Source organism: Aethalodelphis obliquidens, unplaced genomic scaffold, assembly GCF_003676395.1.
Source record: "Aethalodelphis obliquidens isolate GAN/ISIS:26980383/991018 unplaced genomic scaffold, ASM367639v1 scaffold30, whole genome shotgun sequence".
NCBI lineage: Eukaryota > Metazoa > Chordata > Mammalia > Artiodactyla > Delphinidae > Aethalodelphis > Aethalodelphis obliquidens.
In genome coordinates this window covers 17,088,871-17,101,920 of record NW_020837974.1, presented here as the reverse complement: position 1 = coordinate 17,101,920, position 13,050 = coordinate 17,088,871, and the positions used below count along the sequence as shown (strand labels likewise).

The following is a 13,050-nucleotide window of genomic DNA, read 5'->3' as shown; positions in this document are numbered from 1 at the left end:
GATTTCTTAAAACATCCCGTCCGTTTAATAAATTATGAACAAAATATTAAGAGATTGGAGTTGCCATTTTTTAAAACCCTGTTGTTTCCATTTAAGATGGATATGAATTGACTAATCTGCTATGGAAAATGAGGCCAGGTTGCACCCACACTGCCTGCCCTCTTCTGTTTTTTTTTGTTTGTTTTTTTTGCGGTACGCGGGCCTCTCACTGTCGTGGCCTCTCACGTTGCGGAGCACAGGCTCCGGACGCGCAGGCTCCGGACGCGCAGGCTCAGCGGCCATGGCTCACGGGCCCAGCCGCTCCGCGGCATGTGGGATCTTCCCGGACCAGGGCACGATCCCACGTCCTCTGCCTCGGCAGGCGGACTCTCAACCACTGCGCCACCAGGGAAGCCCCCTCTTGTGGTTTTTGTGAGCTTCGCTAAGAGCTTAGGTTTAGAACATTGCATTTTGGTCCATAACCCGGATACGTACAATGGTCTAATACAGTTGACCCTTAAATAACACGGGTCTGAACTGCATGGGTCCACTTGTACGTGGGTTTTTTTTCAATAAATATAGTTCCTGTATTTTCATTTTACAGATCTTTAAGTATGGGGAAAAGTTTGTGTTCGGTTAGAGATCACAATATGCGAAATCAAAAGAACTGGGGTTTGAGTCCTCTTCTCTGCAGACTGTTTCAGCTTCCTGCCCTTGGGTGAGCCATTTATCAATTCCTTTGCTTTTGAGGCAGAGATAGCAGTACATGGATTTTCGACTGCATGGGGGGCAGGGCCCCAATCCCCGTGTTGTTCAAGGGTCACTTGTATTTCTTTAGTCTCTAAACATCTTCAGTGCTCACCATTAGACCTTTTATCATAGGGTCTCCTGGTCTGTGTTCTTTATTTTGATTTTACCTTTCATTGTTTGGATTTTGTCCTCTGGAGGTTTTTTTCCGAGAAGGACTTATGGGTGCTATATTTATATTACCGGAATTTCTCCCTGTTGAGATTGGTGGCTTGTTACTTTTAAATCTGGACCACTTGAGTGGATACAGTAAGTTAGACGCTGCCCATCACCTGCCAGCGTCGAGTGCCGCAGCTCACCCATTTCTGAATCCCTCTTTTGGGGACAAGATGTGTTCCAGGCAGGACTAGAGATCAGTGACTATCAGACAACTGGCTGTTCAGGGTCCTCCACACCACTGTTCCTACCACTCCTATATGGAATTTATTTATTTTCAGGAGTAAGGATTTAAACATAAATGTAAATACCTGATATTTTTCTATTTATAAAATTGAAAACATGCTTATAATAAAAAATTAAGTAAAACAAAGCAGAAAACAAAGTCCCCATAATGCCACCCCAGAGAGAATATTAAGAGTTTGATGTTTCCAGACTTTTTGTATGCCTATATGTATACATACTAATATAATAATTTTTAAAAGAATCAGGTTTATACTATATGTACATTTTCCAACATGCTTCTTTTTACTTAAACATATATCTTGCTGTCTTTCCGAATAAGTGCGTGAGACCTACCTCATTCTCTGTATGGGCTGCCTGGGGCTCCGTCAACGCCTGCTCTATTAGTAATTTAACCCATCTCTTACTAATGAACATGCAGGTCATTCTCTTTTATAAATGATGCCTCAAAGATCTTTGCATACTTAAGAATGAAGGGTAAATTCCTAGAAGGGCTGGGGTGAAGGGTATGCACATTGTTAATTTCTAGTCAGCCATTTCTGTCATCTCGGCCTCCAAAGTACATCTCAAAATGCATCTCCTGTCCCCACCTCTGCTTCCACCTTCCTCTTTACCTGCTACCGCAGGTGCAGCTGTCTGCTGTCTGTCCTGTTTGCATCCTGGCCCCGCCTCTCAAAATCCACTTGGTATCCAAGAGCCATAGTGATCTTTAAAAACAGAAATCCGATAATGCTGCATTTCTGCTTAGCACCCTTCGTGAGCTCTCATGGTACATGAAAGAAACTCCAGACTCTGCTCCGAGGCCTACAAGGCGCTGCCCCTGTGACCCCCTTCCTGCTCCCCGCCCTCCCCTCCCAGTGTGTTTGGTACCCGCTGCCCTCCAGCCATTGCTGCCTCCAGGCTTTTGCCTCTGCTGTTCCTCCTGACATACCTTGTGCCCCAGACATTCACTGGGCGTTTCTTTATCACCCAGCATTCCGTGACCAGCTTTCAACAGGGCTGCCCTCAGCCCACTCACTCTTGGTTCCATCATGCAGGCAGGTTCTTTCCTTCCCAGTCCTGGCCACATCTGAAACGCCCCTGATTCTTTTTCTTCGTGCACTGATTGCCTTAAGCTTCGCCATCTTACTCCCCACCATTACCTCAGCCCTCAACGCAGCGCCTGTAGCACACCTGCGTGTGTGAATAAACGCGTGATAACAGTTGCCGCGTCTTCTTCCCCACTGGCTGGACCACAGAAGTGAGTCTGTTTTACACTTGGATAGTCTAGAAGGAGCAGGGAGCCGTGACTGAGGGCACACGTCACGACCCTGCCACTTAATCATTGTGACAGGTCGGACCAGCTTAAAGGCTCTAGGCCTCGGTCCTCCGACTTGTGGGGACTCCAGAAATTCAGTCACTTAAAATATGGGGCTACCACAAGGTGAAGGTGATGAAGAGGCTGGAGGGAACCTGCTCAGCTGACCGTGGGTTCTAGAATCCTAATGCCCCATCCAGCTATTTCCTGGAACTGGCAGTGGGTGGTAGCTCCACTCGGCCTTAGGCATCAGTGGGGAGGATTCTGGGCCCTGGGACCGACCAACATCTCCTGGACAGTCACAGCAGTCTCCCATCCGGGAATCTCCCAGTTTAGCTGGCATCGCTTTTATCGTTTTTTTCCACCGTGACTGGGTGAGAATACCGGGTTTGCCCCCTGTTTTCTCACCTAGCCTTGCCTCCACCCCTGCGGAACAGAGAACTGAAGATGATCCCATCTGAGATGGGTGGGGTGGACCAGGAACCGGGACCAACTGCTTATCCTGCTGTGGCCGGAGTTCACGTTATCACCATAGCAAGTTGCACTCCACCCATCTATGTTGCAGGGTCACTGTGTGGCTCAGATGGGGGAGGGAGTTGAAAACGTTTTGTAAAGTCAAGGATTACCAGCTTTACAGGCACTGCAGTTGCTGTTAACAGCAGGCCCCCCAGGAACTCATGTCTCCCCACGGAGGAGCAGTAAACCTGTTTGCCCTCCAACCGCCGACCACAATCAGACTTTGAAGACATGAGCCATGGCTTCAGTCTGGCTTCCGTGAAGGTTGCATGGATCACGTCAATACACTCCACTAGAAGACCTTGCTGTTATCTTTTGAAATGCCATTGGTGAATACGTGCTCACTTTAATGTAGGGTCTTTCACTCACATCACTGTTGACATTTGCCCAGATAATTCTTTGTTGTGGGGACTGTCCTGTACATTCTAGGATGTCTAGCAACATCCCTGGCCTCCACCTACCAGATGCCGCTAGCACCCCTTTCCCCCAGTTCTGACCAAAAACATCTCCAAATAATTGCCAAATGTCCCCTGGAGAGGGGACAGCGTCACCCCCAGTTCATACCACTGCTTTAATAAAACAGTTCAGTGACGTTGGGATTCGTTAACCCATTTTTATGGGTGGCACAATGCAGATCAGAGGAGTTAAGTAACTTTCCAAGAGTCACATCACTAATGCCACCGCCAAGGCAGGTGGGTGCTCTCCACCCCTGCCTACAGCTTCTACCCAGTCACTGACATAAATGAGTCATTCAGCACGTATTTGTCAGGCATCTACTATGTGCCAGGCAGTGTTCTATTTGCTCAATAAATATCACTGATACTTGATATTGGGCAGGGCGGGAGGGAGAGAGCTATAAAAGATCAATAGCTATATTAGTTTCCTGGGGAATTCCTTGGTGGTCCAATGGTTAAGACTCAGTGCTTCCACTGCCAGGGGCCTGGGTTCAATCCCTGGTCAGGGAACTAAGATCCCACAAGCTGTGAGGCATGTCTAAAAAAACAAAACAAAAAACAAGTTTCTTATTGCTGCCATGACAACTTACCACAAACTTAATGGTTTATCTTACAGTTCTGGAGCTCAGAAATCCAAATTCCGTTTCATTGGTCTAAAATCAAGATGTCAGCAGACCTATGTTCCTTCTAGAGGCTCTAGAGGAGAATCCGATTCCTTGCCTTTTCCAACTTCTAGAGGCCACCTACATTCCTTGGCTTGTGTCCTTTCCTCCTTCAAGGCCAGCAGGGTAGCATCTTCTCTCCTCCCTAACCTCTGCTTCCACCCTTGTATCTTGTCTTTCTGATGCTGATCTTCCTGCCTCCCCCTTAGAAGGACCCTTGTGATTACGTAGGCCCCTCTAGATATCCAAGATAATATCCCCCATCTCAAGATCGTTAATCACATCTGCAAGGTCCCTTTGCCATGTAATATTCACCATCCAAGGTGATTAAAACATGGACATCTTTGGGGCCCACAACAGTCTGCTCTCGGGCCCCCAAAGATTCATGTCCACCACACATGCAGAATACTTCCATCCCATCCCAAGTTTCCCAAAAGTCTCAACCCATTACAGTAGCAACTTAAGTGCAAAATATCATTTAAGTCTCATCTGCTCAAAACTCCCAAAGCTCATTATCTATATCTAAATTAGCTAGAGGTGAGTCTATGGGTATTACTCATCTTAGGGCAAAATTTCTCTCCCTCTGTGAACTTTTAAAACTAGAAAACAAGTTATCTGCTCCCAAATACAGTGGTGGGTCAGGCACAGGATAACAGTTATAGACATTCCCATTACAATAGACAGAAAATTAAAGGGAAAAAAGAGTCACCAAACCCAATCAATTTTGAAATCCAACTGGGCAAACTCCATTAGGTTTCAAGGCACAGGAATAATTCTCTGTGGCTCAGGATTCCGCCCTCTGGGCCCATGGCTGCACCCTGGGAGTCATTCTTCCTCTTTCATGAAGGGTAGCATGTGTTTGCACCTACATAGTTTTATTAACCTGTTCCTGCCTGTAGAATTTTGGGAGCCTGTCAGCTTTCTTAATTTTGTCCTTTCTCTCTCCCACTGAGTCCAAGCTGGCAGTGTTTCTGCTGGTATAACAGTCTCAAAAACCACGTGCATCTCCTCTGTATGTCTCTAGGATTCACTCCACTAGACAAGAGGCTCCTCCACAAATCTTTCCTGGCTAATCCCATCCCTTTTCCTGGCTTCTGCTGAGATGTCTAAGGGGATTCATGAGTCACATGTCTAATCTCTTCAAAGAGCCCTCATTGTGATTGAATACTCTAAACCAGCGGTCCCCAACCTTTTTGGCACCAGGGACCGGTTTCGTGGAAGACAGTTTTTCCACGGACGGGGTGGGGTGATGGTTCAGGCAGTAACGTGAGCGATGGGGGTGGCAGGTGAAGCTTTGCTTGCCGGCCCGCTGCTCACCTCGCCTAACAGGCCGCGGCCTGGTACTGGTCCATGGACCGGGGGTTGGGCACCGCTGCTCTAAACTGTGGATCCTTCTGAGGCTTTGGCAAAAGGTTGTGCAGCCACACCCTTCGTTTTTTTCTCCAGAGCACCCTTCCCTGGCTTTTTCATGCTTTTTTTTAGCATCTTTTGCAGTAGGCTGAGAGCTTCCCAAATCATCAGCTCCCAGTTCTTTTTACTTAACAGTTCTCTCAGCCTGTCCCTTTCCTCTAGCATTTTACTCTAAGCAGCAGGAAGGAACCAGACTGTATCTTTAACACTTTGCTTGGAACTCTCTTGGGCTAAACATCCAATTCATCCTTTACAAGTTCCTCTTACCATGTAACTATAGGACACAGTTTGGCTAAGATTCTGCTGCCGCGTAACAGGATTTTCTGTCCTCTGGTTCCCAATAACATGGTCCTGATTTCCTGAGCCCTCACCAGCAGCACCTTTGACGTCCGTATTTCTATCATTGGGCTTTTTAGGATGATTTCTCTAAGATGATCAAAGTTTTCTATGTGGTGCTTCTCACTTGTACATGAGCCCTCACTAATTCAGTGGGTCCAGGAATAAGGACTTGGACATCTTTGGGGAATCATTGTTCAGCCTACCACACAACCATTAAGTTTATGGTCAACCGTAAACCTGATTGCTTCTCACGCTCTCACAACTATGTTAGTTACTACGAGGGCTACAGGGATAGCATAGCGAGGCTAACCAAACATACTGGTTTCCCCAGACAGTCCAGTGTACACTTTCGTCCCAGTATAAATGTAGCAGTGCCTTTATTCCCCTTCCAAAGTATCCTGGGGACTTCCCTGGTGGCGCAGTGGTTAAGAATCCTCCTGCCAATGCAGGGGACACGGGTTCGAGCCCTGGTCCGGGAAGATCCCCACCCACATGGCGTGGAGCAGCTAAGCCCGTGCACCACAACTACTGAGCCTGTGCTCTAGAGCCCGTGAGCCACAACTGCTGAGCCCGTGAGCCACAACTACTGGAGCCCGCGTGCCTAGAGCCCATGCTCCGCAACAAGAGAAGCCACCGCAATGAGAAGCCCGCACGTCGCAACAAAGAGTAGCCCCCACTCTCCGCTTTCCATGACTTAGAGAAAAGCCTGCGTGCAAAAACGAAGACCCAATGCAGCCAAAAATAAATAAATAAATAAATTCAAAGTATCCTGGCTTCAGTGATAAATTTTTTGATCACTGTAAGTATAGCTTAATGCTTGGTCTTAAGATTGTAAATCTACAATCTCTTAGAGGCAGAAGACGTATGAAAAAATTTGCAAACAGCTACAGAAAACCACAATTAATACTATAAAACTAAACTCTGCTCCATCCAGAGGAGAGTGTTTCTTATTTGTCCCTGCCCCTTTGTTTTCTCATCCTCAAAGTGAGGATAACACATGGGTTGAGATGGTTTTGGTAAACGTTAGCTTCATGGGAATAGTTCTTTGATTATAATGATCTATTTCCAAAAGAGTTTTTCCTCAAAGGAACATATTTTATTTTTCACTTCTCTTCTTGACTTTTGGCAGGAGCTAAGAAAAAGCCTGGAACTTAGTGTCAACCTACAAAGGAAAGAAGAGGATGGTTCCAGTGATGAGTATGACTCTATCGAAGAAGATGTACTCTCTGAGCCGGAGCCTGAGGACCAGGTGCTGGTGGGTCGTCCTAGAGATGACTCCCCTCTTCCCAGTGGGGACTCCGTGCAGAAGAATGTTTCCGAGGACCAGGAGACAGAAGGACGCCCTCCCCAGGGCCCAGATACCCTCGTAGTGCTGGAATTTAACCCAGCTTCCAAAAGTAAGCTCTGTCTTATGTGGCATTTCTTTGCCTTTGATGTCTCTGGATCTAATAATAGGACTTAAATTTCCATGGTACTTTGAATTCAGCTTTGGGTAGACCATCTCACAGGCCGGGGTATATATCACTCAGGTCTCTGCTGATTGCAAGAGGTGAAGGCTCCCAGAAGCTTACAGACGACCCTGAAATTCCAGATGGTAAATGTCTGGCAGATAGTTGTAGGGGGCTGTCCTGTGCATTGTAGGAAGTTTACCAGCATCTATGCGGCAACTGGCTAGTGAAACTGACTTGAGCAAAAGGGACTGTTTATTGACTTGGATAACCAAGGAGTCCAGGGCTGCAGTAGGACTCATTTCCGTTCCCCTCCCCTCCCCTTCCCTTCTTCCTTTTCTCCCTCTTCTCTCTTCCTTCTTTTGTCTTGGCACCATTCTAAAGTGGGCTTTCCACATATAGACGCAGAATTGAGACACTGGCTTTGCAACTCCATCAGAAAGTGGATTTCTCTTCCTAAAAGCTCCAGCAAAAGTCCCAGACATGGCTCTTGAACCCACGTGGGGTCACATCTCTGAACTAGTCACTGTGGCTCTGATTGGCCAAGTCCGGCCAACAGGACTGGGGGTGTGGTTATCGCCACCCAAACCACATGGACGGAGATAGTAGTTTCCAAAGGAAAATTAAGGTGAATCTGAAGGAGAAGGAAAGCAGCTGGGCACCAACAGCAGTTGTCCACTGGAGAAGGTTTTTCAGAAATCACCCTAGAAGGTAGAGTCAACAGAACAATGGGTGGGTGGCAAGGAGGGTTACGGTTAGGGCATTCTCCCCAAAGCTGGGGGTGCCATATTTCCTGAACCAAATACCAAGACCAACCAATGGGGAAGCATGAGTGAACCTAAGGAAGGAGAAATGAGGGAGTGTTTGAAATCAGGCAGTGAGTATATTCGTCTGCCCAGGCTGCCGTAACAAAGTACACAGACCAGGGGTGGCATCAACAGCCACGGAAATGTAATTTTTTTCACAGTTCTGGAGGCTAGAAATCCAAGATCAGGGCTTCAGCAAGCTTGGTGTCTTCTGAGGCCTCTGTCCTTGGCTTGCAGGTGGCTACCTTCTCCCTGTGTCCTCACATGGTCTTCCCTCTGTGTGTCCCTGTGTCCTAATCTCCTCTTCTTATAAGGACACCAGTCATGTTGGCTTAGCACACACTCTGAAGGCCTCATTTTACCGTAACTACCTCTCTAGTGACCCTATCTCCAAATACAGCCACATTCTGAGGTACTGGGGGTTAGGACTTGAACCTATGAGTCTTGGGGGGATGTAATAATAGGCAGCTCTGGAAAATCTACACCCCACGGTTGATGTCTCCAGCGAAGAGAACATTTGTCCCTCCGACACGCTCTCACCCCCTTGCTGGGCTGTTCCCTCCACCTAGATCACCACATTTCCTTTCCTCTCCACTCTGACCCATGAAACCTGGCTCCCTGCTTTTTCCTCGAGACTCAGCTCAGAGGCTGCTTCCTCCAGGAAGCCTTCTTGGCATTCCCAGCCTGGCCAGCTAGGTTGGTGCCTGCTCTGCTCCTGTAGCATCATCATGACACTAGTCTCAATGCTGGCAGTTGCCTTTCTCTCCCTCAGGCCTGTGAGCTCTGCCAGGGCACAGGCCAGCTCTTCCCCTCTGTTGCATCCCCAGCTTGCAGCCTTCACCTGGCACATTCAAGCCATTCGGGAAATCTTTAAAATAAATGAAGGGCTATGCCCACCTGCTAAAGCATCTGGTGGTCACAGCAATGAACAGACCCATTTGAATGAGAACCACTGGGGCTGCGTCGTTGCTGTGGATTGTGTTTCCTCCAAGGGGAAGGGAAGTGCTGTGAGGGGGTTGACTGGGCCCCTGCCCTGGAAACGGGGGTGTGGCGGGGATGGAGGTGGGAGTGGGTATGACAGTCACTTCCGGGTGTGGAGGACCAGGCCACAGAAGGGGAGCAATTGGACCCCAGGCAGTTTAATAGTGATACTGGGCATAAAGCTAAAGGAGAGAACTTCACTTTCTTGCCATTTTACATTTTGTAACAATTAGATTGCTCGGCCGGCCCCGAGTTGACCCTGGTGATGTCTGCTGAAGGCGGCGGGTGCCCAGTCTGCAGTACACGAAGGCGGCACGAACACCCCCTACCGCCGCTCTCAGCCGCCCCTTTCATCTGCAGCTCCTGGCTGGCTTCTCAGCCCCAGCAGGAGACAGGCTCCCACCAAGGGGAGCAAGAAGGAGGCTGAGGGGCCTGTTACAAGGTCTCCCAAGACCCCAGCATGGGATTGGAGTTCTGAGATGGTCCTGAGTGTTTACTCAAGAACAGTCAGCAGTAACCTGAAAAGATGTGCTTGGTTCTGGGCTGTTCATTCATGCACTGGGCACGCATCATGCCCCAGGCACTGTGCTGGGACAAGATGGGCCCACTCATTCCACGTCATTTAATCCTAGCAGGGAAAACAGACAATAAGCACATAACTACATAACTAATAATTGCCAACACTTACTGAGTTGTTATTAATGTGAGCCAAGAGCTATTCCAAGGGCTTTACTTATGTCCCTCATTAAATCCTCACCCGCACATTAAATCTCAACCCCAAGGGAAGTCCTGTCATTGTACTTGTTTTACAGAGGGGAAACTGAAGCACAGAGAGGTCAACTAACTTGCCCAAGGTCACACAGCTAGGAAAGGGCAGAGTGGAATTGAATCTGCAGCAGTCTGAGCCCAGAGCCTGCGCTCTTAATCTTTAGGCTAAATAAATAAACCAGATGAAGTTACAAAGTGATAATTGGGCTTTGAGGAGCCAGTAAGTAACCCCACCCCGCTCTGCTTTCCCTTCTAAATTGTGAAACAAATGAGAAATGATCATGGATGGAAGGTGAGCAAATGATTACCTCTCCAACTGAAAGTACTGCCCCTCTGCCGTAGACCGACCCCTGACCCCAGATGTTGGCAGAGCTGGACCGCTGATGGCATCAGCATGGTAGAAGGGGGCCATGTGACCTGACGGCACCCCCCGCCCCATCCCAGCCCACAGAAAAGGGAAGAAGGAAGGCCTGGGCTGAGCCCCAATGGCTTCTTGCCCCCACTCTCTCCCATCCCATTTGTCCTCCTTGTGAGCAAGGGGCAGTGAATGAGCGGCACAGAGAAAGGCAGAAGTTATTTTTTTGTTAACTAGAAAGGGGAGGGCTGGGTCATGGGTTAGGAATTCAGGGAGGAGGAGAGAATGGTACCCTGATGGTCTTGAAAGTTGTGAAGATTATAAAACAGGACACTGGTTGGGCGATGGGGGTCAGAGAAGGATGCTAGTAGCTGGAATGGTCAGAAAAGCCTTCTCAGAGGAGGTGATGTTTAAGCTGGGACAGGAATGAGGAAGAGAAAGCAGTCATGGAAACAGCAATCCAGGTTCAGGGATCAGAAAGCACAAAAGGCTTGGAGAGGAAAAGAGCTTGGTGTCCCCAAGTACAGAGAAAGGGCCAGTATGGCTGCAGCCGAGTGAGTCGGGGCCAGGGGGGGGGGGAGGGTGGTACAAAATGAGTGAACCCAGGCCACTTTCCATGAAGACCTGATGGTTTAGGATTGCACCAAGAGTCTGGGTCCTTTGGTGCCCTAAGAAATATCCTTGTGTAGACTTTTGATGGCCAAGGCAGACCTCCACCAGCGTTGCTGGAGGGCAGTCTTAAGGAGAGGAGGGAGCCAGGAGACAGGGAATGAAGTGGTTAAGGGCAGGGCTCTGAGCCAGGCAGGCCTGGTCAAATCCTGATTCCCTCACTTCCTAGCTCTGTGTTGTTGGACGAACGACTTGAACTTGAGAGCCTTACTCTGCAATAGTATGTATTAGTTTTCTACTGCTGCTATAACAAATTAGCCCAAACTTGTTGGCTTAAAACAATACCAACTTTTTATCTTATAGTTCTGTGGGTCAGAAGTTCGACATGAGTCTCACTGAGCTAAAATCACAGTGTCAGCAAGGCTATGTTCCTTCTGGAAGCTCTAGGGGAAAATGTGTTTCCTTGCCTTTTCCAGCTCCTAGAGGCTGTCACATACCTTGGCTCCTGGCCGCCTTCCAAGCTGGCAACGTTGCATCTCTCTGTGCTTTTCTTCTACAGTGACGTCTCCCTTTGATCTTCCTCTTCTGCAGCACTTTTCCACCTGTGTGCTGCTCACGCACATGTGTTTTATTGTGGCAAAATATACATAACATAGAATTTACCGTCTTCACCCTTTTTAAGAGCACAATTCGGTGTCACGAAGTACACTCACATTGTTGTGTAACCATCACCACTATCTATTACCAGAAGTTTTTCATCATCCCAAACTGAAACTCTGTCCCTCTTCCACTTTTAAGAACCCTTGTGATTACATTGGGTCCAGCAGAATAATCCAAAATAACGTCCCTAGTTTAAGGTCAGCTGATGAGCGCAGTCAGTTCCCCTTTGCCTTGTAGCCTAACACAGTCACAGCTTCTGGAAATTAGGATGTGGCCATTTTTGAGGTCCATTATTCTACCTACCCTCCACCCACTAGGATGGCTGGGGAAACACATGAGACAGTGTGTGCCAAGGACCTGTCCTGGTGCCTGGGCACTCAGGAGGCTGAACTGAATACATGCTGGCTGTCGTTCTTACCATCATCAGCATATTTTCAGCACTTAGACAGCCCATCTCCGTTTGGGCATTGGCCCCTCTCCATTCTTTGTCTTGTCCCATTGGACATGGTGGCTTCTCGCTCACACACAGGTCTGCCCTTGGGCCCTGGATATCAGGCCAACCAGGGAGCAGCCACTTGAGAAAGTGTAGAGAAACACGTGTCCTTTGCAAAGTCAAGGGGGGATAGCAGAGAGGTTAGTGCAAGTCGGACAGACCCCACACTCATCCCCAACATCTACCCTGACCTCCCAAGAATCCCATAGCGCCCTTGATTCTGGGGCTTCCCTCCTTTGGGCCACCACAGGCCCCAGGATTTCCTTTGAATTTGAGCAGACACTTCCCAGGTTTTCTGCCTTCCCAGGCTGGAGGTTCCCAAGTCCAGGGACCTAACTCTTCTCCCTGCTTTTTCTCTTTATTCCATTGAGCCGCCTGCCCCGCTGCCCCCTGAGCTGCTTTCCTGCCTGGAGCCACTTTACCCTGACTTGTGCCATTTGCAAACCTTCTTCACAATTTTTTTTTTTTTGCCAAATTCACAGACCACTCGTACTATTTTTTAGCTGTTGTTTAAACCAGTCACCTTTCTTCTTCCCTTCTTTCCTTTTCTCTCCACCCCCTCACCCCTTCCTTCCCCACTCCTTTCTTTTCTTCCGTAATTCGAGGATTGTTCCACACAATAATATACATGAAATCAAGGTTTGATACACTGGTTGCTTATTTTTTTCCCATACACATTAAGATAGATAATTGCTTTCTTTTTTTAAATTTTATTTATTTTTGGCAGCGTTGGGTCTTCATTGCGGCGCGCCGGCTTTCTCTAGTTGCGGCGAGCTCCGGGAGCTACTCTTCGTTGCAGTGCATGGGCTTCTCACTGTGGTGGCTTCTCTTGTTGCAAAGCACGGGCTCTAGGCACACAGCCTTCAGTAGTTGTGGCACACGTGCTCAGTAGTTGTGGCTTGCGGGCTCTAGAGCGCAGGCTCAGTACTTGTGGCGCATGGGCTTAGTTGTTCCGCGGCATGTGGGATCTTCCCGGACCAGGGATCAAACCCATGTGCCCTGCTTTGGCAGGTGGATTCTTGTCCACTGAGCCATCAGGGAAGTCCCAGTCATCACCTGTTTCACC

General features: G+C 48.4%; 1 protein-coding gene across 6 annotated transcripts in view; it reads left to right on the top strand.

Moving 5' to 3' along the window:
- Positions 1 to 13,050, top strand: part of KATNIP (katanin interacting protein) — a 193,528-nt gene that overhangs the window by 83,295 nt on the left and 97,183 nt on the right. For all 6 annotated transcript variants that reach the window (XM_027126559.1, XM_027126555.1, XM_027126558.1 and 3 more), the window contains exon 7: positions 6,994 to 7,261. In XM_027126559.1, the coding sequence (XP_026982360.1) occupies positions 6,994 to 7,261 (268 nt within the window). The remainder of the gene's footprint in view (positions 1 to 6,993; positions 7,262 to 13,050) is intronic.